The sequence below is a fragment of the Callithrix jacchus genome, chromosome 2 (genome assembly GCF_049354715.1).
Source record: "Callithrix jacchus isolate 240 chromosome 2, calJac240_pri, whole genome shotgun sequence".
Classification (NCBI taxonomy): domain Eukaryota; kingdom Metazoa; phylum Chordata; class Mammalia; order Primates; family Cebidae; genus Callithrix; species Callithrix jacchus.
Genome location: NC_133503.1, coordinates 129,470,731 through 129,496,158, shown reverse-complemented (window position 1 = coordinate 129,496,158; position 25,428 = coordinate 129,470,731). Strand labels below are relative to the sequence as shown.

The window sequence follows — 25,428 nt, the reverse complement described above, 5'->3', positions numbered from 1 at the left end:
TACCAACATCAAAAGAGCTTATTTCACAGTGTATCTTCAATGCCATTAAATGATGGCAGAGTTGTTTAATTTGATATATAAGTAATCAAAACATGGACTGATGGAAACATATTTGAGGAGACATCCACAAATCTATATGGAAAACTTTCATTATTTTTGGTAAGTTTTCTCTAGGCCACATCATGCAATTGATCCTCCGGTGAATTAATGAAAGTCACTAACAAGCACCTGGTGTATATAAGACTTGGAGGGCAATCGGGATAATGAAAAAGAAAAATTTCCTAACCAACTACATTATATTGGCTGATAGAAACAAACTACTCTCTTTCGGTTGGATGGGACATTCCCATAAAAAATTTAGTTTACTCCTTATCTAAGTGGGTCTGGAATTTTTCAAAACAAAAGTCATCCTACACTATGGAAAGTTCTACCAGAGAGAATTCTTCCTGTGTTGACAGTAGTCCCAACAAAGCAAAAGCAAAGATATATATGTATTTATGAGTTAAAAACTCTACTCACAGAATTACTGTCTATCTGTTAAAATGAGGTTAACGGTATTTTAACCTCATTATCCACTTCTATAGAGTTAAGTCAAAGTACTGATACTAGCATCTCTTCATACTTTATATAATATATGGAGACTCTGTACTTAACAAAATGAAATAGACTAAAAGCTGTTATTTACAGCACTTGAAAATGAAAAAAATAAATAAAGGTTGTAAGGGAACAAAGAAAATCTAAAAGATTATGTTGTGAAAATGAAGCAAACACTACAGCTCATGCTTAGTTCATTTTTATACCACATAGAGATAGAAGTGCTCAAATTGATTTACAAATTAATATCAACTGAGAACCTAGAAAACAGAACACTTACTAAATAGAATATGGTGTTATATATATATATGAAATATCATCTGCATAATAATGTAATATATAATAATATAGCTTACATGTTCATTCCAGGCATTCCAGGGCCACCTAAAGCATTCAGTGGGGGTCTCATTGCACCTCCATAGTTCTGTAATGATAACCAAGGGTCAGACTACCACAAAACAAAAAAACGAAACCAAAGAGGAGGGGGGAAAGAAAGGAGAGCACGTTAATGATTTCCCTACATAACTCTAATTGGATAAGGCCTGTGTAATTCATTCTCTGAGGGGTCCACTCTTGTATTTTTGCTTCTATTTTAGCAATTATTTTCATCTTTTTCTTTTTAAAACCATGTGAATATGTATGATCACTGGAGCATGTTAAATGATTAAGGTATGGTTGCAATTATATTTCAACATAGTTTATTAATTTCCTAAGATATGTACAACAGTAAACATTTTCAAATAAAACATATAAATCCAAAATTCTATTTTAAAAGAAAAGATTTATTCAATATTTGAAATTGTCAGACCCAGAACAATGACATAAAGTCTGAAAACAAAACAAAACAGGTGAACCCAACACAAGAAAGTTAAATGCAAACTTCTATTCACAAAACATGTCTAACACAGAAATGCATTAATATACAAATACACAAAATGTATAAAAACTAATGTATACTCAAAATACATATGACTCAATCAGCTTCTATTAATATCTATTATGTGCATTCAAAAAATAAAAACATTTTAATGTTTAACATGTACATCATATTAGATTAGTTGCTGTAAGGACAAAAAGGCTAATTTTATCACTATTATCTTAATATATTTTGACATTACCAATAACTTTCACACTTGGCTTTCTGATACCAATATTCCTCAGACTCTTCTGGGTACTCTTTTCCAATTTCCTTTGCTAGCTCTTTTTATTTTGCTAACCCTTTAAAATGCTGCTTTTCTCCAAGTTCTAGCTATAGCATTCTTTTTAATAAAACACATTTATGAGCAATTTTATCTGCCATCATTTGTTCAACAACTAATATGTTAGAAATCCCAAATCTTTACATCTGATCTTGATATAAAGATAACTCAGACACTGAACTTCACAGGATCTGTTTCCATCTGGATACATCTTACTCACAACATACTTAAAAGTAAACTCAATATTATCTTCTCAGGACTGAGTTCTTTGTACTGCCTTCCTCAGTCAATTTTGTGGTATTACCTTCCATACAACAGACCAAGCTAAGAATTTCTAGGAGCTCCTTGATGTTTCTTTCTTTTCTTTCAATGCCCATATCCAGTCAGTTACCAAAGTCTATTGATTCTATCTGTGAAATAGCTCTTGAAATAGTTCTATCCTCTTATTACTAATCTTTGTCACTTACTGAGACTACTGCACTATCTTAATTGGTCTCTCTGATTTAGTCTCTCCTGCTCCCAATCTATTCTCCAAACTGCCTCAAGAGCTATCCTTCTAAAACTCAGTCCTGTTCATGTCACTTAAAAGCTATGATGACCCCAGCTCACACCTGTAATCCTAGCACTTTGGGAGGCTGAGGTGGGTGGACCACCTGAGGTCAGGAGTTCAAGACCAGCCTGGCCATCATGGTGAAACCCCATCTTTAAAAAAAAAAAAAAGCTGTGATGACCCACACTACCTGTCAAGTAAGTTTAAACTTCTCAGCATGGCTCTACGAGGTTATTCAAGGCTCAGCCCCAGTCTATCTTTCTTGTCCTCATTTGCTATAATTCCCAACCATACCCTCCAGCCTACTGGATTTAAGTTCAGAAACATGTAATAGATTTTTACACTCATGCTAACTCATCTTCCCTGGCTTAAAGTAGTAGGTGCTCAGATGACAAGGAAATAAATCAGAGAGAGCAGGTCTATTGACTCCAGAGTGAAAGCCACAGTTGATATATGCTATTCCCACTGTTTATTTACTTTAAGGAAATCTTATTTAAATATCCAAATTTGTGATATATGGGATGGTAGAATGATTTCTGTTCACACTTGAGACACTGGTTAAAAGGACAGCTTTTTTCCCTAACCACTGGATCAGGCATGGTGGTGGCAGAGCAAGGGTCTCTGAGATAAAGGCTAGTCAGTGGAAACAAAATCTAAATGGTAAAGTATAAGAGAAATGCTTCACAAGGAAAGTCTCCTCTCATTTTTGGTCTTAGAAGATCTGTGTTTTATTTTATCAAGGAAAACATTAATTTTCCCAACAGCTCTGGACATAGGTCGACAATGGTTTGAATCTCTGTTGCCACTGTCCCATTTCTTCTTCATCTATGTGTGCAGTCTTGGGCAAATGATTCTCCCAGTGATTTCCTAATCTTGATTTCCTTATTTGTAAAGTGATAATATTATCTCCCCTTAGAGGCTTGTTGGAGAATAAAAGGATATATAAAGTACCTATTATAGTTCTTACTGAATTAAAAGCATGGTATTTGGGGTTCAAAAACAGTAGCTGCTAACTCTTTTTTTTTCTTTCACCACTGTTAATAAGAAACCAACTTAAATGAGTTCTCTTTTCACTAGCTTCCATAGCCCTCAACTCTAACAGAATTACTTGCCTCTTCATGTAATGGCTCCACAAAAAGTATGTATATTTGTCTAGATGTTCCCCATTATATAATAGTTTTTCTTTGTGTATCTACACTTCCTGTTAAACAATAAATACCTCGAAGGCAGCATATGTTACTCATCTTTGTATACCCAGTGCTCAAGTATGGTGCCTGGCACACAGTAGGCCTTCCATGAATGATGAGCTAGTTCAACTGAATTGTCCCAGGAAATGAGTAAGAACTTCTTCAATATATGCTTGATAGATTTGCAAAATATTTTCATTTAGTGAATAATCTAAGTCAAAAAGAAAGAAAAGAAAGAATAACAACTTGCTTTCCAAGTGGTAGCAACAAAGGCAGAATGGGAAGAGCTAATTTAGAATCACTGAATTTTAAAGCTGATGGCAACTATACAATTCCATCTGGTCTAATCTCTCTCCTACTGCAGCATTCCTGACAAAATGGCTGTTCAGATTCTGCTTGGAAAGTTTATAAAGTCTTTCCATGGTTGGGCAATTTAATTTCTAGAAAGTTCGTCCTTGTACTGAGCTGAACTCTACTGCCCATCATAGATTTGAAAATATAGGATCAGTTTACTCTCTTTACATGAGAGCCTATCATACATATTATTTCCACTTCACCATTTTTCCACCCCAAGTATTTGATTTGGAAATCATATGATCTTACTTGTATATAACTTATTTATCCTTCATATTTCTAGAGGAACTAGAAGTAGTTGGGTAGTTTTGGTTAATTACATGGCACTTGCTGACCTTAAGAACACAAGTTAGCTAAGTACATCTTATTACAAAACCAAGTAGAAAACTGGTTTCATATATGATATTAGAAGATATTTTTCTTGATTAAATAGGTAGTTTTGTTTTTTATTGAAAGGATACTAACATATTTTCACTTTAAAAATAATGTACCACCACTGTATTTAGATCTAAAATAGATTGACGGATAGGGAAAAATATGTCTGGATTTGGGGCAAACTTTTATTGCTTCATACATGCGATAAATACTAATCACATGTTAACTATATTCTGTGTGTGCAATTTGCTCAAATCAACATAATGTAAGAATAATTAGATTTACATATTTGTTTTAGGAATTCAGTTGTTTCAATAGGTAACTTCGGTCCCCCTGTACCACATTGATCTTAAGCTCAAAAAATTATGGGAGCATTATCTATGATAAAAAAAGAAATGTGTATTTTGTTTGTGCATAAATATAGAGACAATATTTCAGAGAATTTTTCTACAATACAACTAAAAATAAGGCAGGTACCTTCTTCTTTGGGCAGCATCTATATGATTAAATGTTATGAGAGTTATTTTTCCATTATCTCTCAAGAAACACAGCTAACCATCATTACAAATTTCATAGTTTATAATGCGTATGTTTACATGTTTTATATACCAGGTCTTATGAAATAAATATATCTTAAGATTCCCCTGATTCTGAATTGTTTTACCTGACTTTTTAAAATTGTACCATCATATGAATACGACTCCTGTTTTCATTTAAACATGATACGTATGTATAAACAATTTCCTTTAATCCTTACACTTTTTATACTGTAATTTAAAATGTTACTGTAGACATTTCTTATTTCTGAGGTAAATTCATACCAGAACCCTTAATTTCCATCATATTATATAGAAATAGTAAGAACACCTACAATCCAAATGAAATAAACCACTCTGGTTTTAAAAATCCAAAGAATTAACACATGATACACTTGTTATTAAAACTCACCAACAAGAGTTTACCAGAAATAGCTGTAAAACTGATTCTTAAATCAGACTCTAGTTTTTTTTTTTATTGCATTTTAGGTTTTGGGGTACATGTGAAGAACATGCAAGATAGTTGCATAGGTACACACGTGGCAGTGTGATTTGCTGCCTTCCTCCCCTTCATCTATATCTCGCATTTTTCCCCATGCTATCTCTCCCCAACTCCCCACCCCTCGCAGACTCTAGTTTTTGAAGTATTAAAAACTAATACTAATAATAGAGTGATAATAATAATCTAGCTGTTAATTCTCTCACAGCCAGATTAGTTGGCTTAGTTTTTTAGAGACTAAAAGTATACTAAGCCAATAAAATGCCTATGGAACTTATAAATTCTTATTATTAATAGCTTAATGATGATTGGTTAACATGTATCATCATTCCTAATATGAATAGAAATAGATAAGAATAATTTAAATATCCAAATGAGAGTTTTATTAACTCTTAAGAAAACATATTAACAATGAGCCTAAATAAAATAGTTTTTGTTTTGGCTTTGAGGCTGCCACATATGTTTATGTGACACCATTTGTTCCTGTTTCCATGGAACTATATGTAGTAGTTGTTTTCATATAATATGGCATTTCTAAAAAACTGGCTAAATGAGCCCCATGTTTCAATAGTTAATATACATAATTATATGTTGGTTAGAAACAATACATATATGCAATACAAACATACAATACAACACGTATTATTGTAAATAGGTCTAAGTCACATTATCTGTGTGTTGAGTTCTTAATTTTTTTACTCAGTTGGGAGCACAACAAAACATCAATTTAACTTTTAAAAAGTAGATATACAAAACAAGCTCCTAAAAGTATTGCTTATAATGCTATTTCTTGGAAAGGAAAAATGAATAAATACATTATTTTAACCAGCTTTATGACATGTTAATCTCTGACCCATGAGGTAGAAATTTAAAATTCTGGATTTTAAATTGGTTTCTTTGAAAAATGACATTATAAAATTAATTTCTACCCCAAGGAATTTTCCCAACACAGACAAAAGAATGTTTTAGCTAAAATGCAAGATATCCTGGAACAGCACGCTTAAAATGTCACATACAGATAGGACAGGTTCAACTTCAGTGTATACTTCGGGGAAATTTTGATAGAGAAGTCAGCTAACATCTGATGTGCACTGATGATATTACGGTTGTTCAGTAAGACCCATTTTAAAGTTTATTTCTAAAGGGTTTTCTATTATTTTCCCATTCTATAAAGAAATATGATTGTATATAATAAATTGTCAACGACAGTCTTTAAGATTTATAGAAATATATTTTACACTTACTCTTTAATATTTTCAATCAACTGGGTTTTATTTATTATTAAAAAAATTTTTTTTGAGACGGAGTTTTCATTATTGTTGCTCAGGCTGGAGTACAATGGCGCGATCTCAGCTCACTACAATCTCCACCTCCCGGTTCAAGTGATTCTCCTGCCTCAGCCTCCGAAGTAGCTGGGATTACCCACCTATCACACCTAGCTAACTTTTTGTATTTTCAGTAGAGACGGCATTTCAACATGTGGCCAGGCTGGTCTCAAACTCCTGACCTCAAGTGGTCTGCCTGTCAAAGTGCAGGGATTACAAAGTGATCCCAAAGTGCTGGGATTACAGGTGTGAGCCACCACACCCAGCCAACTGGGTTTTATTTAACTTAAGCATCTCCTTAGCATAACTAAGGGTAACAGCTACCTTTTGAATAGTAATTATTATAACGTATTTCCATACAGTGTATTTTCTCAAATAAATTAAAGGCTTAAGTGACAGCACCCTGCCAAAGTATGGTTAGTTGTTATATCAATTTGGCATGTCACAAATGTTATGTCCTCATGACTCTAACAACTATGTTATACAAAGCCTGAATGCATATTCTCACAGCCAGCAAATAACACTGTTTATATATATGAAGGAAGCAAAAAGCTCAGCATCTAGCTTTCTGCATTGTTTTTTTTTTCAGTGTTTGGTTTTTTTTTTTTTTTGGTCTTTTTGTTTTTTCCTTTTTGTGGAGAATGGGGTCTCCCTATATTGCCCAGGCAGGTCTCGAACTCCTGGGCTCAAGCTATCCTCCTGCCTCTGCCTTCCTAAGAGCTGGGATTACAGGCGTGAGCCACAGTGCCCGGCCAGTGTTCAGTTTTATTATTTATTTATTTTACTTTAAGTTCTGGGATACAAGTGCAGAATGTGTAGGTTTGTTACATAGGCGTATGTTACATAGGCATATGTATGCCATGGTGGTTTGCTGCACCTATTAACCTGTCATCTAGGTTTTAAGTCCCACATGCATTAGGGATTTGTCCTAGTGCACTCCCTGTGCTTGCCCTCCACCCCCTCAACTGGGTCTGGTGTGTGTTGTTCCCCTCCCTGTGTCCATGTGTTCTTGTTGTGAGAACATGTGGTGTTTGGTTTTCTGTTTCTGTGTCAGTTTGCTGAGGATGATGGTTTCCAGCTTCATCCATGTCCCTGCAAAGGACATGATTGCATTCCTTTTTATAGCTGCATAGCATTCCGTGGTATGTATGTACCACATTTTCTTTATCCAGTCTATCATTGATGGGTGTTTGGGTTGGTTCCATGTCTTTGCTTTTGTAAATATGCACTGATTATTTACCTGTGGTCCTAGGGGCACCATTCCTCTTGGAGGAGTCATTCTCTGCATTGGCCCACCCATATTTGGATGTCCTAAAAAAAGTATGAAGATATTAGCAAAGTAATGAGCATGAGTACTAAACCAGAGGCTAGCAGCTTCCTCCCTCCTGTGTGTTACTGTCTCATTTATCAAGTGTCTGAGTACTGACACCATCTTACCTTGGCTTCCAGGCTACTTTTCCTCCTCTACCATTACCTACCCACACTCTCTATTACTGTCATGACTGAAATTTTCTTTCTATTCTGTGGTGAATTAATTCTCTAACATCATTTGCTCCTCTTCCCATGGAACAGTACATGCTCTATTGAGCATTACATATCTGTGGTTCCTAAGTACCTCTGGAAGGATTTGATTATTGAGATCGTAAGCCTCTTGCTCCTTAGCACCCTCTTTCCTTCTGCTCATCTTTCAGATGGGCTAAGCCCTCTAACTGAAAAAGGCAAAGGAAATAATAAGTGATATTATCATTTAGCTTCCTGCTTGTTGGATGTTATGTAAATGGTTTTAGAATTATTAACTAAAATATGAATTTTTGGATCTTCATGTATTCTCTTTCTTATGTTCTCACTATCTTCACTATCATGCATAATTAAGTGAGCTGGAAATATAAGTCATTTGGCCGTGTTACCTAGAAAAATGCAATTGGTCTAACTATAGGAGATTTACTTGTACACATACAATTTTCCTTAAGAGATAAAAGATTTCCTCTATGGTTCTGCACATCAATTTCCCTTTTACTTTAGATAGTCACCTTGTTGTCGAGTTGGATCCATTCCACTGGGGAGTAATGGCTGACTTCCTGGGACACCTCCAAGTGCCTAGCAATTTATTTAAAAAAATAAAGAGCAATATTGTAAATATTTATAAAATAACTGCTTTAACAATTCCCTTTTAAATACTTGTATGATAATTACAAGAATGCATTTGAGCATATAGCAAGATTTCTTATATTTCACATTCATTTATAAGTTTTGCAGGTTTATTACCTTAAATAAGTTCTTAGTTCTAAAAAGATTCTACTTTGTACAATTTTGTGGCAAACAAAATAAGTACTTTGAGGGAACAAAAATCTATGCAAAACTGTCCTATTTCTTCTTGAGAAGTATTTTGCCTTTTCTAAAAATTAATTTACTATGAATACTGAAATAACTAATTTTGCTTCTTACATGTACATTCCCTTTTTCTACAGAATATCTTACTCATTTGAGATTACATAACAACAGGAAGAAAATACAAAGGGACCAATGAAGATTGTTTTGAAGTCACATTTTCCCTAAGAAATTATTTAGAAAAATAATACTTAAAAATAAATTGAGCAATTTGGGTGTACGGAAAAAGGAAAGAAGAACTGACAAAGGTAGATATGAACATAGCAGCGTTTGTTTTGTGCTGGGATACATACTGAATCATAAGCTTCTAACAGTTGTCTCAGCAGCATTTAAAGCTGGATTAAGGTATAAATGATTTAAACCTACTGATCTTGTAAGTATATAAGCATACACATATATACAAAATCCTGACAACTGGTGAGAATTGCCATAAAAATTTACCAATTTGACTTAAAGCATGAAAGTCTTATCAAATTAGTTAACATATTCAACTATTTAAAATGAAATTTAACATTAAATAATTTACATGGCCAGATAAGAACTGCTTCCTTAATTGTTACCACTTGGGATGTGGTAGATAGCTTCCATTTCCCAAGCCATTTTTGTAATTTTTCAATATTTTTGCTTACAAGCATACCAAATACAGATTTCTTGAGATCCTACTACATTATCTGTCCCTGTCTTACCTCTCCAGCCTAATTTCTGGCCACTGCCACACTCATGTTCTGACTTCCAGCCATACCAAACTTCTTTCAGGTTTTTTTTTTTCCTATTCATGCATTTACAATGTCTAAATGCCAACCACTAAAAACAAACAAAATAAAAACTAAACTGAAAAAAATCTCTCCTCTCAGAGGGCTCATAGACCCTTGTCATTATTGTTGCCATCCTTTAGATCTCAGTTTAGGGATCACTTCCTAACAAAATTATTCCCTGTAGCCTCAATCTGGTATAAGTCCTCCTTCTATTTGTATGTGTATATATATACATACACAAGTTATACTGAACAAATAAATGAACTGATTGTGTATGTACATATGTACACACACACACACACAGGAATTATCCCAGACTGTGTGTATACATGTGTGTGCACACACATGTATAATTTCACATGTGTAATTTCAAACTTCCAGAAACTGCACAAAGAATTTTCATATACCTTGACTCAGATTGCCAACTTTAACATTTTTTTACCGCATCTGCCCCAGCAGCATTTCTACCTTTCTTTCTCTCTATAAATATATATCTATTATCATAAATCTTTTTCAGAACTACTTAACAGCAAGTTGACGACATGATACCTCATTACTCCTAAACACTGTAAAGTATCCCAACAGGAATATTTCCTACATAGCCACCATACAGCCTTTCAAGTCAGGAAATCAACTTTGATAGCAGCATTACCATCCAAGTCTAAGACCTCATTTAATTTTGCCTTTGTCTCAATAATGTTTTTTCTTCCTTTCTGATACCAGAACATCAGGGAAGACATGTTACATTTAGTTATCCTGTCTTTTCATGTTCTTCTAAGCATGACTAATTCCTACTGTTCCTATCTATGTCCAGTCTATCCCTACTTACCATGTCCTCAACAATTTTAAAGAGAACAGGCCTTAAATTCGACAGCATTGTGTTTGATGTTTCTTTATGATCTAGACTCAAGTCATCTTTTCTTAGCAGAAATACCAGAGAAATGATGCTATGCCTTTCCAAGTGTATCACATCACGGGGAAAATGATGTTGATTCATCCTACTACTGGTGATGGTAATTTTTATCATCTGAATGTGTTGTTCTTTGGGGGTTTCAACACAATAAGGTCATTATTTTTTCCCTTTGTAACTATTTACTTTTAGTATAAGAGCTATTCTGAGATTGTCAATATCCCATTTCTCATCAATCCTTTATCAACCCATCAGCTGTAGCCTCCACTAACAACTCCTAACCACTATGATAGTTGTCAAATACAGATATTCCGTGTCCATCATTCTTTTTACATGTATTAGTTGGTGTTTCACTGTAAGGAAAAGCTTTCCTTATTTAGTCACTTATTTACTCAGTCATAGATTTCTATATTTTTCAATGGGTTGTAATCTATTAGTATCGTCATTTCAATATTCAAATAATCTCAGATTTGGCTAGTGAGAAGACTTTCAGGGGTGTGTGTGTATGTGTGTGTGTTGTGCATGTGTTGTGTGTGTGTTATAACATACCCACATCTATCTTTGAGAATTTCCTTACTTTATGGCATAAGATGTTCCAGGTTCACCTCTTACTTCTTCTGACTTAGCCTTGAAATCAGCCCTTTCTCCAAAGGCCCTAATTCCTTTTAGTGGAGGATAGCACTTAGGCATAAAAATCTTCCTTCTCAGGGTGTTCTTATTACTTGGGTGGATCATTTTTAAGCTCTCTTTGAGCTTGAAAATCTATGCAGGTGTATATGTACATGCATATAATGCATATATGCACACATACACACCTATGACTAATTCTATATCTGTTTGTGTGTGTATAGCGTATACACCTACCATAAATGCATGCTTTCCATCATCAATTCAACAACTCCAATTCCAATCTGATACTTCAGGATTATTTTTAGCTTTCTTCCTTTCTAGGTTTGCAAATATTTTCTTCAACAGTGGGAAACCTGGCCTATGTTAATTATTTATTACTCCTCAATGTAATTACTTATTTATTCAATCAATGTATTTATTTGTTCAATATAACCAGTCTCCCAACCACACTGGCCACTTCATCTTGCCATCTCTGCATAGCTCTCTTCTCCACATACCCCATGTCCTGGCATGCAGAGAAAGTAAGAACTTTGTGTGTGTGTGTGTTTTGCGCTTGTTGTTTTTGAGACAAAGTCCGCTCTATCGCCCAGGCTGGAGTGCAGTGATGTGACCTCAGCTCACTGCAACCTCTCCCACCCGGGTTCAAGCAATTCTCCTGCCTCAACTTGCCGATTATCTGGGACTACAGGCACATGCAACAATGCCTGGCTACTTTTTTTGTATTTTTAGTAGAGATGGGGTTTCACCATGTTAACCAGGATGGTATCGATCTCCTGACCTTGTGATCTGCCCACCTCAGCCTCCCAAAGTGTTGGGATTACAGGAGTTAGCCACCACACCTGGCCCATGTGTTTTTATAGGATCGTATGCCTCATTTTCATAGAACTTAAATACTACCATGACTTGTTCTCTTCTCTGTATCTCCAGACTGTAAGCTCTACAAAAGTAGGGACTCTATCTATAGTGTCTACTGTCACAGAACAATAAATGTTTATTGAAGGAATAAAAGCAATAGGATTTAAACTGACAATTTTAGGAATCACTAGTGATAAAGTCATAAGAATGAAACAGAGTTCAAAGAATGAGAAGAGAGAAGATAAAAGATTTAATTCTTTAAAAATACCAAGAGGAAGTAAAAAAAGAAACTGAAATAGAATAGGCATGAAATCAGGAAGGAGACTAAGACCAACATCTCAGAATGACCGAGGAGAGTTTCAAGGAGGAAAAAGTAGCCAACACTGTCAAAAGTTATAAATAAATGATGTAGGAGGAGGACTAAAAATGTACAACTAATCGATACTATATTCAATTGTGAACTTAAAGTTCTTGCTTCCTAAAAAATTAATTTTTATTTTTTAATTTCTTAAAGACAAGGTCTCACTCAGCTGCCCTGGCTGCAGTGCAGTGGTGTGATCATAGAACACTGCAGCCACAAATTCCTGGGCTCAAGCTATCTCCTCTGCTGTAGCCTCCCAAGTAGCGGGGGCTACAGATGCCTGCCACTACATCCAACTAAGTTTTTATTTTATTTTATTTTTCAAGATGGAGTCTTGATCTGTCACCCCAGCTAGAGTGCAGTAGTGCCATCTTGGATCACTGCAACATCCACCTCCCAGGTTCGAGCAATTCTCCTGCCTTAGCCTCCCAAGTAGCTGGGGTTACAGGCACCTGCCACTGCCTGGCTAATTTTTGTATTTTTAGTAGGGATGGGGTTCCATCATTTTGGTCAGGCTGATCTTGAACTCCTGATCTCATAATCTGCCCGCCTTGGCCTTCCAAAGTGCTGGATTACAGATGTGAGCCACCGTGCCTGGCCTATTTTTATTTTTTTAAACAGATGAGGTCTCACTATGTTGCTCAGGCTAGTCTTGAACTCCTAGCCCTTTCTTCCTTTCTAGGTTTGCAAATATTTTCTTCAATAGTGGGAAACCTGGCCTATGTTAATTATTTATTACTCCTCAATGTAATTACTTATTTATTCAGTCAATGTATTTAAAGCAATCCTCCTGCCTTGGCCTCCCAAAGTGCTAGGGTTATAGGTATAAACCACCATGCCTGGCCAGAGTCTTGCTTTTTTTAATTCTCCAAATGATTAGAGTTATACACTCTGAACTTAGACACTTAATTTCTGTCTCATAATAGACCATGATGTTTTATTGCCTATAAACCATTTTCTTCAAAACTTCATTGTTTCTAGTTTATCTTGGAATATCAGAACAATTGAGAAGCCCTTCTTTTTTCTGTTCACCACTTAAAAATATAGCATAATCTTACAGAACAATATCAAATTGGTTTTCAAAATGAGTGTTTTTTTAAATCTAAATTTAACTCTTTACTCATCACTGTTTGTCTTGTAGAATAAGTGAAATCTCTAACTTTTAAACATTTTTATCAGCCTTGGGATGACCAGATAATAGCTTTGTGCATCAAAAGGGAGATACTTGCTGCAGTTTTTAAGCGTTTAATGTCGGAAAAAATGTATACATCTGTGAAATATTATTTCTATATTTTTAACACATTAAAAGTATTCCATTAGGATTTGTTTAGTCACAAATTTTGGCATGCATTCTTTCTTCTTTTTTTTTTGAGACAGGGTCTTGCTCTTTCACTCAGGCTGGAGTACTATGGTATGATCTTTGCTCACTGCAAGCTCCACCTACCAGGTTCAAGTGATTCTCCTGCCTCAGCCTCCTGAGTAGCTGGAATTACAGGTGTCCACTACCTTGTTTGGCTAATTTTTGTATTTTTAGTAGAGACAAGATTTCACCATTTTGGACCAGGCTGGTCTTGAACTGATGACCTCAAGTGTCCACACGCCTCAGCCTCCCAAAATGCTGGGATTACAGTTGTGAGCCACTGTGCCTGGCCACATTCTTTGTTTTATAAAAGATCTCCATACTGACAGAAAAAAAATAACACTAATGATGTGGGTGCTTAATAAAAACAAACAAAATATCCACTTGTGAGCCAGTGCATTAGTGTCAGGAATTGAGCTAAGTCCTTTAGTATTTTATTCAATGTTTTTAACAATCTTATAAAGTTATAATTAATCCTTTCAATGATAAAAAAACCAAGGTTTAATATGTAACTAATCTGTTAAGTTGTCCATGGTTATGCTATTTTTAAAAAGGTTTTACTGATGCATGATTTACATACCACAAAATTTGCCCATTTTCTAATGTTAGATAGAACATTGTCCACCTAGAGTCATTTCCCATTCCCCCAAGACCAGCACCTTGTAGTCCCAGCTACTCAGGGGGCTGAGGCAGGAGAATCACTTGAACCCAGGAGGCAGAGGTTGCAGTGAGCTGAGATTGCACCATTGCACTCCAGTCTGGGCAACAAGAATGAAACTCCATCTCAAAAAAAAAAAAAAGAACTGAAAGTAAAATTATTTCTTGATTCGTGGGCTGCAGAATGGATGTTGTCTTACACTCTTGGGTATAAGACGTGTTGTCAAGGAGCAGTAAAAAAGCAAGGAATCTTGTTCTCTGAGTAGTAGGTCTCAACACTGGGCTTAAAATAGTCATTAAATCATGCTGTAAAAAGATGCACTGTCATCCAGGCTTTGTTGTTCCATTTATAAAGGACAGGTAGAGTACATTTAGTGTAATTTTTTTTTTTTTTTAGACAAGGTCTCACTCTGTTGCCCAGGCTGGGGAGCAGTGGTAGGATCTTCGCTCACTGCAACCTTTGCCTCCTGGGTTCAAGCAATTCTCCCACTTCAGCCTCCTGAGTAGCTGGGACTACAGGTGTATGCCACCAAGCCCAGCTAATTTTTTTTATTTTTTGGTAGAGATGGGGCTTCACCATGTTGGCCAGGCTGGTCTTGAACTCTTGACTCCAAGTTATCCACACACCTCAGCCTCCCAGAGTGCTGACACTATGGGTATGAACCACTGCACCTGGCCAGATTTAGTGTAATTTTTAAGGGACCAAGGATTTTCAGAATGATACATGAGCACTGGCTTCAACTTAAGGTCACCAGTTGTATTAGCTGCTAATAAGAGAATCAGCCTGTCCTTTAAAGCTCTAAAGGAAGTGATTGCCTGACTATGGCTATGAAAGTCCTAGATGGCATCTTCTTCCAACAGTTTAGTGCAGCCTTCTTCAATGATCTTAGCTGGATTTTCTGGGCTACTTTCTGCAGTAGAATCATCAGCACTTGCTGCATCACCTTGCAAGTAAATTTTCTGGAGACAGCTTCTTTCCTAAACTTCATGAACAAATCTCTGACTGCTGGCTTCAGGCTTTTCTTCTGCAGCTTACTTAGCTCTTTCAGCCTTCACAGAATTGAATACACTTAAGGCCTTGCTCTGGATTAGTGTTGGGCTTAAGGGAATATTGTGACTGGTTTGATTTTCTATCCAGACCATGAAAACTTTCTTCTATCAGCAATAAGGCTGTTTTGCTTTCTTATAATTTCTGTGTTCACTGGATTAGCACTTTTAATTTCTTTCAAGAACTTTTCCTTTGCAATCCTAACATGGCTGTTTGGCACAAGAGGCCTAGCTTTTGGCTTATCTTGGCTTCTGACATGCCTTCCTCACTAAATGTAATCAGTTTTAGCTTCTGATTTAAAGTGAGTGACATGCAACTCTTCTTTTCACTTGAACACTTAGAGGCCGTTTTAGGGTTATTAATTGGCCTGACTTCAATACCATTGTGTCTTAGGAAGTAGGGAAGCCTGAGGAGAGGAACAGTGATCAGGGAGTGGCTGGTGAGTGGAGCGGTCAAAACATACAGAGTTATGAATTAAGTTCACTGTCTTGTATGGGTATGGTTTGTGGCACCCTAAAACACATCAAAATCAATGATCACCGTAAGAGATACGATAATGAAAATATTTTAATATTATGAGAATTACCAAAATGTGACAGAGACACAATGTAAGCACATGATATTGGATAAATGGCACTTGACTTGCTCAATGCAGGGTTGCCATAAAACTTTGTTTTCAACATGCTAAAAGAAAAGAATTTTCAACCCAGAATTTCATATCCAGCCAAACTAAGCTTCATAAGCAAAGGAGAAATAAAATCCTTTATGGACAAGCAAGTGCTGAGAGATTTCCTCACCACCAGGTCTGCCCTACAAGAGCTCCTGAAGAAGCACCAAACATGGAAAGGAACAACCAGTACCAGCCAATGCAAAAACATACTGAACTGTAAAGACCATTGACACTATGAAGAAACTGCATCAACTAACAGGCAAAACAACCAGCTAGCATCAAAATGACAGGATCAAATTCACACATAACAATATTAACCTTAAATGCAAATGGACTAAATGCCCCAATCAAAAGACACAGACTGGTAAATTGGATAAAAATACACCACCGGAGTGCTATATTCAGGAAACCCATCTCATGTGCAAAGACACACATAGGCTCAAAATAAAGGGATGGAGGAAGATTTACAAAGCAAATGGAGAGCAAATAAAAAGCAGAGGTTGCGATCCTAGTCTCTGATAAAACAGACTTTAAACCAACAAAGATCAAAAGAGACAAAGGAGGGGATTACATAATGGTAAAGGGATTAGTGCAACAAGAAGAGCTAATGATCCTAAATATACATGCACCTAATATAGGAGCACCCAGATACATAAAGCAAGTTCTTAATGACCTACAAAGAGACTTAGACTCCCACACAATAATGGTGGGATACTTTAACAACCCACTGTCAATACTAGACAGATCAAAGAGACAGAAAATTAACAAGGATATCCAGACTTGAATGCAGATCTGGACCAAGCAGACCTAATAGACATGTACAGAACTCTCCACCCCGCATCCACAGAACACACATTCTTCTCAGCACTACATTGCACTTACTCTAAAATTGACCACATAATTGGAAGTAAATCACTCCTCAGTAAATGCAAAAGAATGGAAATCATAACAGTTTCTCAGACCACAGTACACTCAAACTAGAACTCAGGATTAAGAAACTCACTCAAAACCACACAACTACATGGAAACTGAACAACCTGCTCCTGAATGACTACTGGATAAATAATGAAATAAAGATGTTCTTTGAAACCAATGAATGAAGACACAATATACCAGAATCTCTGGGACACATTTAAAGCAGTGTCTAGAGAGAAATTTATAGCACTAAATGCCCACCAGAGAAGTGAGGAAAGATGTAAAATCGACACCTTAATGTTACAATTAAAAGAACTAGAGGAGCAAGAGCAAACAAATTCAAAAGCTAGCAGAAGACAAGAAATAACTAAGATGAGAGCAGAACTGAAGGAGATAGAGACACCAAAAAACCCTTCAAAAAATCAGTAAACCCAGGAGCTGGTGTTCTGAAAAGATCAACAAAATAGATAGACCACTAGCCAGACTAATAGAAAAGAAAAGAGAGAAGACTCAAATAGAAGCAATAAAAAATGACAAAGGGGATATCACCACTGATCCCACAGAAATACAAACTATTATGAGAGATTACTACAAACACCTCTATGCAAATAAAACAGTAAATCTAGAAGAAATGGATAAATTCCTGGACACTTACCCCCTCCCAAGACTAAACCAGGAAGAAGCTGAATTCCTGAATAGACCTGTAACAAGGTCGGAAGTTAAGGTGGCAATTAGCCTACCAACCAAAAAAAGTCCAGGCCCAGATGGGTTCATAGCCGAATTCTACCAGAGGTACAAAGAGGAGCTGGTACATTCCTTCTGAAACTATTCCAAACAATAAAAAAAGAGGGAATTCTCCCTAACTCATTTTATGAGACCGACATCATCCTGATACCAATACTTGGCAGAGATGCAACTAGAAAAGAAAATTTCAGGCGAATATCCATGATGAACATTGATGCGAAAATCTTTAATAAACTACTGGCAAACAAAATCAAACAGGACATCAAAAAGCTTATCCATCACAATGAAGTCAGCTTCATCCCCAGGATGCAAGGCTGGTCCAACATCCACAAATCTAAAAATCCATCACATAAACAGAACCAAAGACAAAAACCACATGATTATCTCAATAGATGCAAAGAAGGCCTTTGACAAAATTCAAGAGCCCTTTATGCTAAAAAATCTCAATAAACTAGGTTATTGATGGATTGTATCTCAAAATGATAAGAGCTATTTATGACAAACCCATGGCCAATATCATACTGAATGAGCAAAAACTGGAAGCATTCCCTTTGAAAACTGGCACAAGACAAGGATGCCCTCTCTCACCACTCCTATTCAACACAGTATTGGAAGTTCTGGCTAGGGCCATCAGGCAAGAGAAAGAAATAAAGGGTATTTAAATAGGAAGAGAGGACGTCAAATTGTCCCTGTTTGCAGATGACATGCTTGTATATTTAGAAAAACCTATTGTATCAGCCCAAAATCTCCTTAAGCTGAGAAGCAACTTCAGCAAAGTCTCAGGATACAAAATCAATGTGCAAAAACAGCAAGCATTCCTATACACCAATAACAGACAAACACAGAGCCAAATCATGAGTGAACTCCCATTCACAATTGCTACAAAGATAATAAAATACCTAGGATTACAACTAACAAGGGATGTGAAGGACATCTTCAAGGAGAAATACAAACCACTCCTCAAAGAAATAAGAGAGAACACAAACAGATGGAAGAACATTCCATGCTCATGGTTAGAAAGAATCAATATCATGAAAATGGCCATACTGCCCAAAGTAATTTATAGATTCAGTGCTATCCTCATCAAGCTACCAATAACTTTCTTCATAGAATTGGAAAAAAACACCTTAAACTTCATATGGAACCAAAAAAGAGCCCACATAGCTAAGAAAATCCTGAGCAAAAAACAAACAAACAAACAAAACAAACAATACAAAGCTGGAGGCATCATGTTATCTGACTTCAAACTATATTACAAGGCTACTGTACTCAAAACAGCATGGTACTGGTACCAAAACAGAGATATAGAACAATGAAACAGAACAGAGGCTTCAGAAAGAACACTACACAACTAAAACAACCTGACCTTTGACAAACCTGACAAAAACAAGCAATGGGGAAAGGAATCCCTACTTAATAAGTGGTGTCGGTAAAACTGGATAGCCATATGCAGAAAGCCGAAATTGGATTCCTTCCTCACACCTTATACAAAAATTAACTCTAGATGGATTAAAGATTTAAACATGAGGCCTAATGTCATAAAAACTCTAGAAGAAAACATAGGTAATACCATTCAGAACATAGGCATGGGCAAGGACTTCATGACTAAAACATCAAAAGCTATGGTAACAAAAGCCAAAATAGATGAATGGGATCTAATTAAATTTAAGAGCTTCTGCACAGCCAAGGAAACTATCAATAGAGTGAACTGGCAACCAACAGAATGAGAAAAAATTTTTGCAATCTACCCATCTGACAAAGGGCTAACATCCAGAATCTATGGAGAAGTTAAACAAATTTACAAGAAAAACCAACCCCATCAAAAGGTGGGCAAAGGATATAAATAGACACTTTTCAAAACAAGACATTTATGCAGCCAACAAACATACCAAAAAAAGCTCATCATCAGTGGTCATTAGACAAATGCAAATCAAAACTACATTGAAATACCACCTCACACCAGTTAGAATGGTGATCATTAAAAAATCTGGAGACAATAGATGCCGGAGAGGATGTGGAGAAATAGGAATGCTTTTGCACTGTTGGTGGGAGTGTAAATTAATTCAACCATTGTGGAAGACAGTGTGGTGATTCCTCAAGGATCTAGAAATACCATTTGATCCAGCAACCCTATTACTGGGTATATACCCAAAGGATTATAAATCATTCTATTATAAAGACACATGCATACGTATGTTTATTGTGGCACTGTTCACAATAGCAAAGACTTGGAAACAACCCAAAAGCCCATTAATGATAGACTGGGTAAAGAAAACGTGGCACATATACACCATGGAATACTATGCAGCCATAAAAAAGGATGAGTTCATGTTCTTTGCAGGGACATGGATCAAACTGGAAGCCATCATTCTAAACAAACTGACACAAGAACAGAAAACCAAACACCTCATGTTCTCGCTCATAAGTGGGTGTTGAACAATGAGAAAACATAGATACAGGGAGGGGAATATCATACACTGGGACCTTGGGGATGGGGAGCTAGGGGAGGAATAGCAGGAGGTGGGAGACTACGGGGGGATAGCATTAGGAAAAATACCTAATATAGATGACGGGGTGACAGATGCAGCAAACCACCACCATGGCATGTGTATAACTATGTAACAAACTTGCATGATCTGCACATGTACCCCATAACTTAAAGTATAATAAGCAAACAAACAAATCTGTGAAGCATAATAAAATGAGGTATGCCCGTATGTGTCCTTGACTACCATTATATAAATGGCTCATTGATGATAAAAAAATGGTGAATTTCTCAATGCTTTTAAGATTTAATTCAGTAACAATTTTGATGTACGAAATTGTTTATGGGCCTTCAATGCTATAAAATGAAGTGGAATCATTTAATCAACAAATATCGGAACTAGAAAAGACTTTAGGAACACTCAAGTCCATTCCCATTTTACAGGTAAGAAAACCAAAGCCCAGAAAGTCTAAGCAAACTTGCTCAGTTACATATTGCTGGCCTTTGGACCTAAGATGCTAGATATTTAGGTCCTTTTAAACACACCACTGTCATTTTATTTCTCTAAAATGACAATATCAACACAAAGGATATTAAATTTAGTGTAGGAAGATGTTTGTGTCCATAGCACAACTCGCCATTTGACATATATATGTTTATACTTTTCTTTTTTCTGTATTTCAACGACTGCAACTGTGCTATTCAAATTAAGTCTTTTACCACATGCAGCTATTTAAATTTAATTAAAATTAATTTAATTAAAAATTTATTCACACACAATAGTCCTATTTCAAGTGCTCAAAGTACTAAAACTACTGCATATGATAATGCAGGTATAAAATATTTCCATCATCCCAGAAAGTTCTATTGGGCAGTGCTGCATTAGAATGCTAGCTCCACAAGAGAGATTTTCATTAGTTTGTTCACCAATGTATTCCCCACATCTAGAACGGTGCCTGGCACACAGTAAACCTCAATAAGTATCTGGTTGAATGAATTAGTATTTTTGAGAGTGATTTTGGAGAGCCCTGTGAAGTTTCTAACTAAATATATGGCAATATATTCTATGTATTGACTTATATCCAAAAAGGGGTATATCTATGATAAAATGACTATAAGATAATGAGGTATGCTTTGGCAAAAGAAGTGAACAACATTGTATCATAAAGCCTTCATCGAACTTTAACTTAAATTGGATAAGATTGTATAGAATTCACTATGCAACATTTTCTTGGTTTGAGAAGGATAAGAATAAATTTGTTTATTAATTTTCTTTCCCTACAAAGGTAGATCATAATTAGAAAAAGATATATATCCCAGGATAAACTCAAAATTCAAAGTCATAAGAAAATAATATATTTTAATCTTGCCTTTTTGGATTTAAAATAATAATTTAAATGTTAGTGTAACTATCACAAAAACAAAAAATAGGGAGTTCCTAATAATAGAAAGGGATATTCTCTACTGGCCAAAGAGGCTCTTTTATGTTTTTAATAACTAATCATAACATATTAAAGAGGTACAACATTTTATCATCTCAATAAATTTAATTCTATAATATGACTTTTAATATGTACATACTATTTTATCATTTCAAAATACCATAATTTATTTAACCACTCATCTATTATTGCACAAATATGTGAAGATTTCAGTAGAGTGGTCAGATGTAGTGTGTTCTTAGAATACCAAATTCAACTTTAGAGTACAAAATGGACAACAGAATTAACAATGTGTTTTCAATTGATATTATCTGTTGACAGTGTTTCAGAAATCTTAAGACAGAGGATAAAGTTTTAAAATTCTACAGGATCAATAGATCAATAGTTAAATTATTCTAGGTGTCTCATCTCATTAACATTCTCTGCATTTCTGGCTGTCCTGATTTCCTCAAGATGGTGTTGAATGAATACTCTGACTTTTTCTGATTGGGTATTTTATCCATGAGAAGGGTAAAGACTCACTCTGTTCCAGGTTATAGATGCTTCAGCACCAAAGACCCCTTTTGAGAGTCTAACCAATTCCAATGCAAACTGTATAGTTAAATGTATTTTGTAGATTTAACTTCTATGTTTCATATTTCCTCACACATTTATCCTCTGCTATATTGCACAGTTTTGTAATTTTATTTTCCTTTCATCATTTTAGACATTATTATCCCTTCCTGTATTTATACAACATAGTGACATTATACTACATTCCAAATACTCAGTATTATATATACAAAGAATATACATCCTTATGGATTTAATCCAGAACCATAAAAATGGTTCCAGGAAAACTCAAATTTAAATCTGTAGTCTAATCATCAGTAATTACAAATTGAGTAAAATCTGTTTATTAAAGAAATGTCTTTTACATATTCAAAATGATTAGTCAACACCACTGAAGAGGTTAATATCTCTATTTCCTTAGATACAAATTCTTAATAAAACATAATTTCATTAGTTTAAGACCAATTAACATGAAAACTAAATTTAAAAATAAGCACAACTGTGGATTTTAAAATTTTATTATTTGTTTATTTTTTAGAGACAACATTTTCCAGTGTTGCCTAGGCTGATCTCAAATTCCTGGGCTCAGGAGATTCTCCTGCCTCAGCCTCCCAAAGTGCTGGGATTACAGATGTCAGCTACCATGCCTGGCCATATTTGTGTTTTTACATACATCATTCCAATTAATCACCAAAAATAGTTTTGCCCATTACTTTAATGATTACATAACAAAATTGAGAAATCGTGTTTATGCTTGAAAAGTTCATGCTCCTAACTAGGTTAAACATTTCCTAAAACAATATTATTTATATTATTAATACGACTCTTTTAAAACATGGTATAAATGTAAATTATTTTAAGTTTGGATGACAGCTGTTTGAATTAATGAAGCTTAACTAAATGTGTATGTATGTGTATGCACTGTGGGGATAGTGGGGATGGACAAAAAGAATACCTGAGAGAAGAGTACGATTGTTTTAAAATACTTTTAGGAAAAGACTGTTTAAGATTCTTGAAGAAAGAGAGCCTGTATAATAACTTTTTATCATCTTTAACTTTTTAATTGTCTCTTTTAAAAATTTAAAGATATTACATACCTGTTCTTAAAAATTTTCAACAATCTACGTTTACAGTTTCACATTCCCACCACCAACCACTTCCTGAAAGTGATCTTTATATTTTGTTAGTCTCTATGGAACCTAGGATGTGGAACCTAGGATAGCATCTTATACATGGCAAGCATTTCAATAATGTCACTTGAATGCAATTGCAATAATGTTATCACATTTTCATCATTGATACACAATATATGAAGTCAAAAATTCTAATAACACACTTATGCTAGAATTTCACATTTCCCTAATACAGATTTTTAGGAACTTCCTAGACCTAAATAATAAACAAAGCTATGAATGGAATGTCTGAAAAATCATGAAGCCTCCAATAAAAGATACACATTTCTTTAAAAAAAAATTTAAAAGAATCAGGCACCTATATAAGTAGATCTGACTTTTAATATATACAGGTTCACCCACAGAGAAAATAAAATTCCCTTATGTTGTAACACTTGGCATCTGTGCACTTCCCTTTCCTATTTCATGCCATGTTCCCCTGGCCTGATGTACTGAATGGAGATTCAGTTTGTAGGAGAAAAATGCTCCGGCTGCTAATGTGAGGAGGACTGCCAAGCACTGTTATCATGAGATGACCCAGCACTGCTTCCTGCTGAAAAGTCTCCCCTGGGGGTGAATCTGGGTTGCTAGCACTTTCTGCTGTGCGCTAGAAGCAGAGAGCACCAGCAGACTGAGACACCTCAAAGACAGCATAATTTCAGTAACAGGAGAGGAGAAGCAGAATTCTGCTGCTGTCAAGTAAATTAGTAGTTTTAACTTTCTTTTTCCATTTTTGGTAGGGAGAAAGTGGAAATGGAAAGAGACTAAGAATGAAAAAGATAATTTATTGTGATTACAGGATTTACTTTAAATATGGGATAAAGCTAGGTATACAAATAACAGCACTAGAGAAAGTTACAAGATGATTATCTTGACACAAGTATTCCATAGTGTTAAGCATTTAATTTCTTCTTGGGTTACATACACGCACATTGCCTATATCCTAAAACTAAACTATAAATTCTTTATGAGTAAAAATTATATTTTATCCTTTTCAGCAAATAATTATGGTATTAATAAAAAGATATCTGAGAACAAAACATTATGAAATAGTAGCACTCTCATAGATTAAAATGTTGGAAAGTTTATTGTTAAATATTGTTAAATATTAACAGATCAACTCTTCAGAAGCAGCTAATAATTTGCCTAATCTGTCATTACAATTGGGTAAATGAAAGTTAGAGCCATGATACTGAAACCATATTATATGAAAGTAAACAAAAGGATGTTCATGGAAAACTTTATTGTCATTCTTTAAATGGGAGGATAATCAGCTTTTACCAAAATTAGGTAATTAAAAAAAATTAGGTTCAAAGTATAAGGCAGACTCCAAGAATGAGCAAACTTTTTCTGTAAAAATCAAAATAGTAATATTTTAGGGTTGCTGGACATATGTGGTCTCTACCATGACCACTTAAATCTGTATCCTAGTGTAAAAGTAGCCACAGACAATACATAAATAGATTTGTGTGGCTGCTTTTCAATAAAACTTTATTTACAAAAAACAGCTAGCTTATGAGCTGTAGTTTGCCAATCCTTGACGCAGATGACATATGACTAGAAATAGAATTAAATGGGATAGAAAAAGGATAAGTTCATATTTTTATAGGATAAATAAAATATGTGACATTTTCAAGATTCTTACAAAAAACGTAAATAGCACATAAATCTTACCTGATTTGGTATCCTCAATGGGGGCCTTGGACCTCCAGGGTACCGAGGTGACATAAAAGGCTATTGAAGTAAAACAAACAAATAAACAAACAAAACAAAAAACAGTACAATGTAAAATATAGATCTGAAAATAAAGTACTTAAAAAATTTTAGAATTAATCAAATCACAAATCAATGTACTTTGGGCTGCT

The 25,428-nt window shown here is 35.2% G+C and overlaps 1 protein-coding gene across 27 annotated transcripts in view; it reads right to left on the bottom strand.

Moving 5' to 3' along the window:
• The window catches only part of SSBP2 (single stranded DNA binding protein 2), a 326,613-nt gene that overhangs the window by 42,847 nt on the left and 258,338 nt on the right, over window positions 1-25,428 (bottom strand). For 12 of the 27 annotated variants that reach the window (XM_078365256.1, XM_078365250.1, XM_008991875.5 and 9 more), the window contains 4 exons: window positions 25,238-25,297; window positions 8,650-8,716; window positions 7,860-7,930; window positions 951-1,042 (listed from right to left, as the gene is read on the bottom strand). In XM_078365256.1, the coding sequence (XP_078221382.1) occupies window positions 951-1,042; window positions 7,860-7,930; window positions 8,650-8,716; window positions 25,238-25,297 (290 nt within the window). The remainder of the gene's footprint in view (window positions 1-950; window positions 1,043-7,859; window positions 7,931-8,649; window positions 8,717-25,237; window positions 25,298-25,428) is intronic. The other 15 variants (XM_078365258.1, XM_078365251.1, XM_002744805.6 and 12 more) reach the window with 3 other exon arrangements.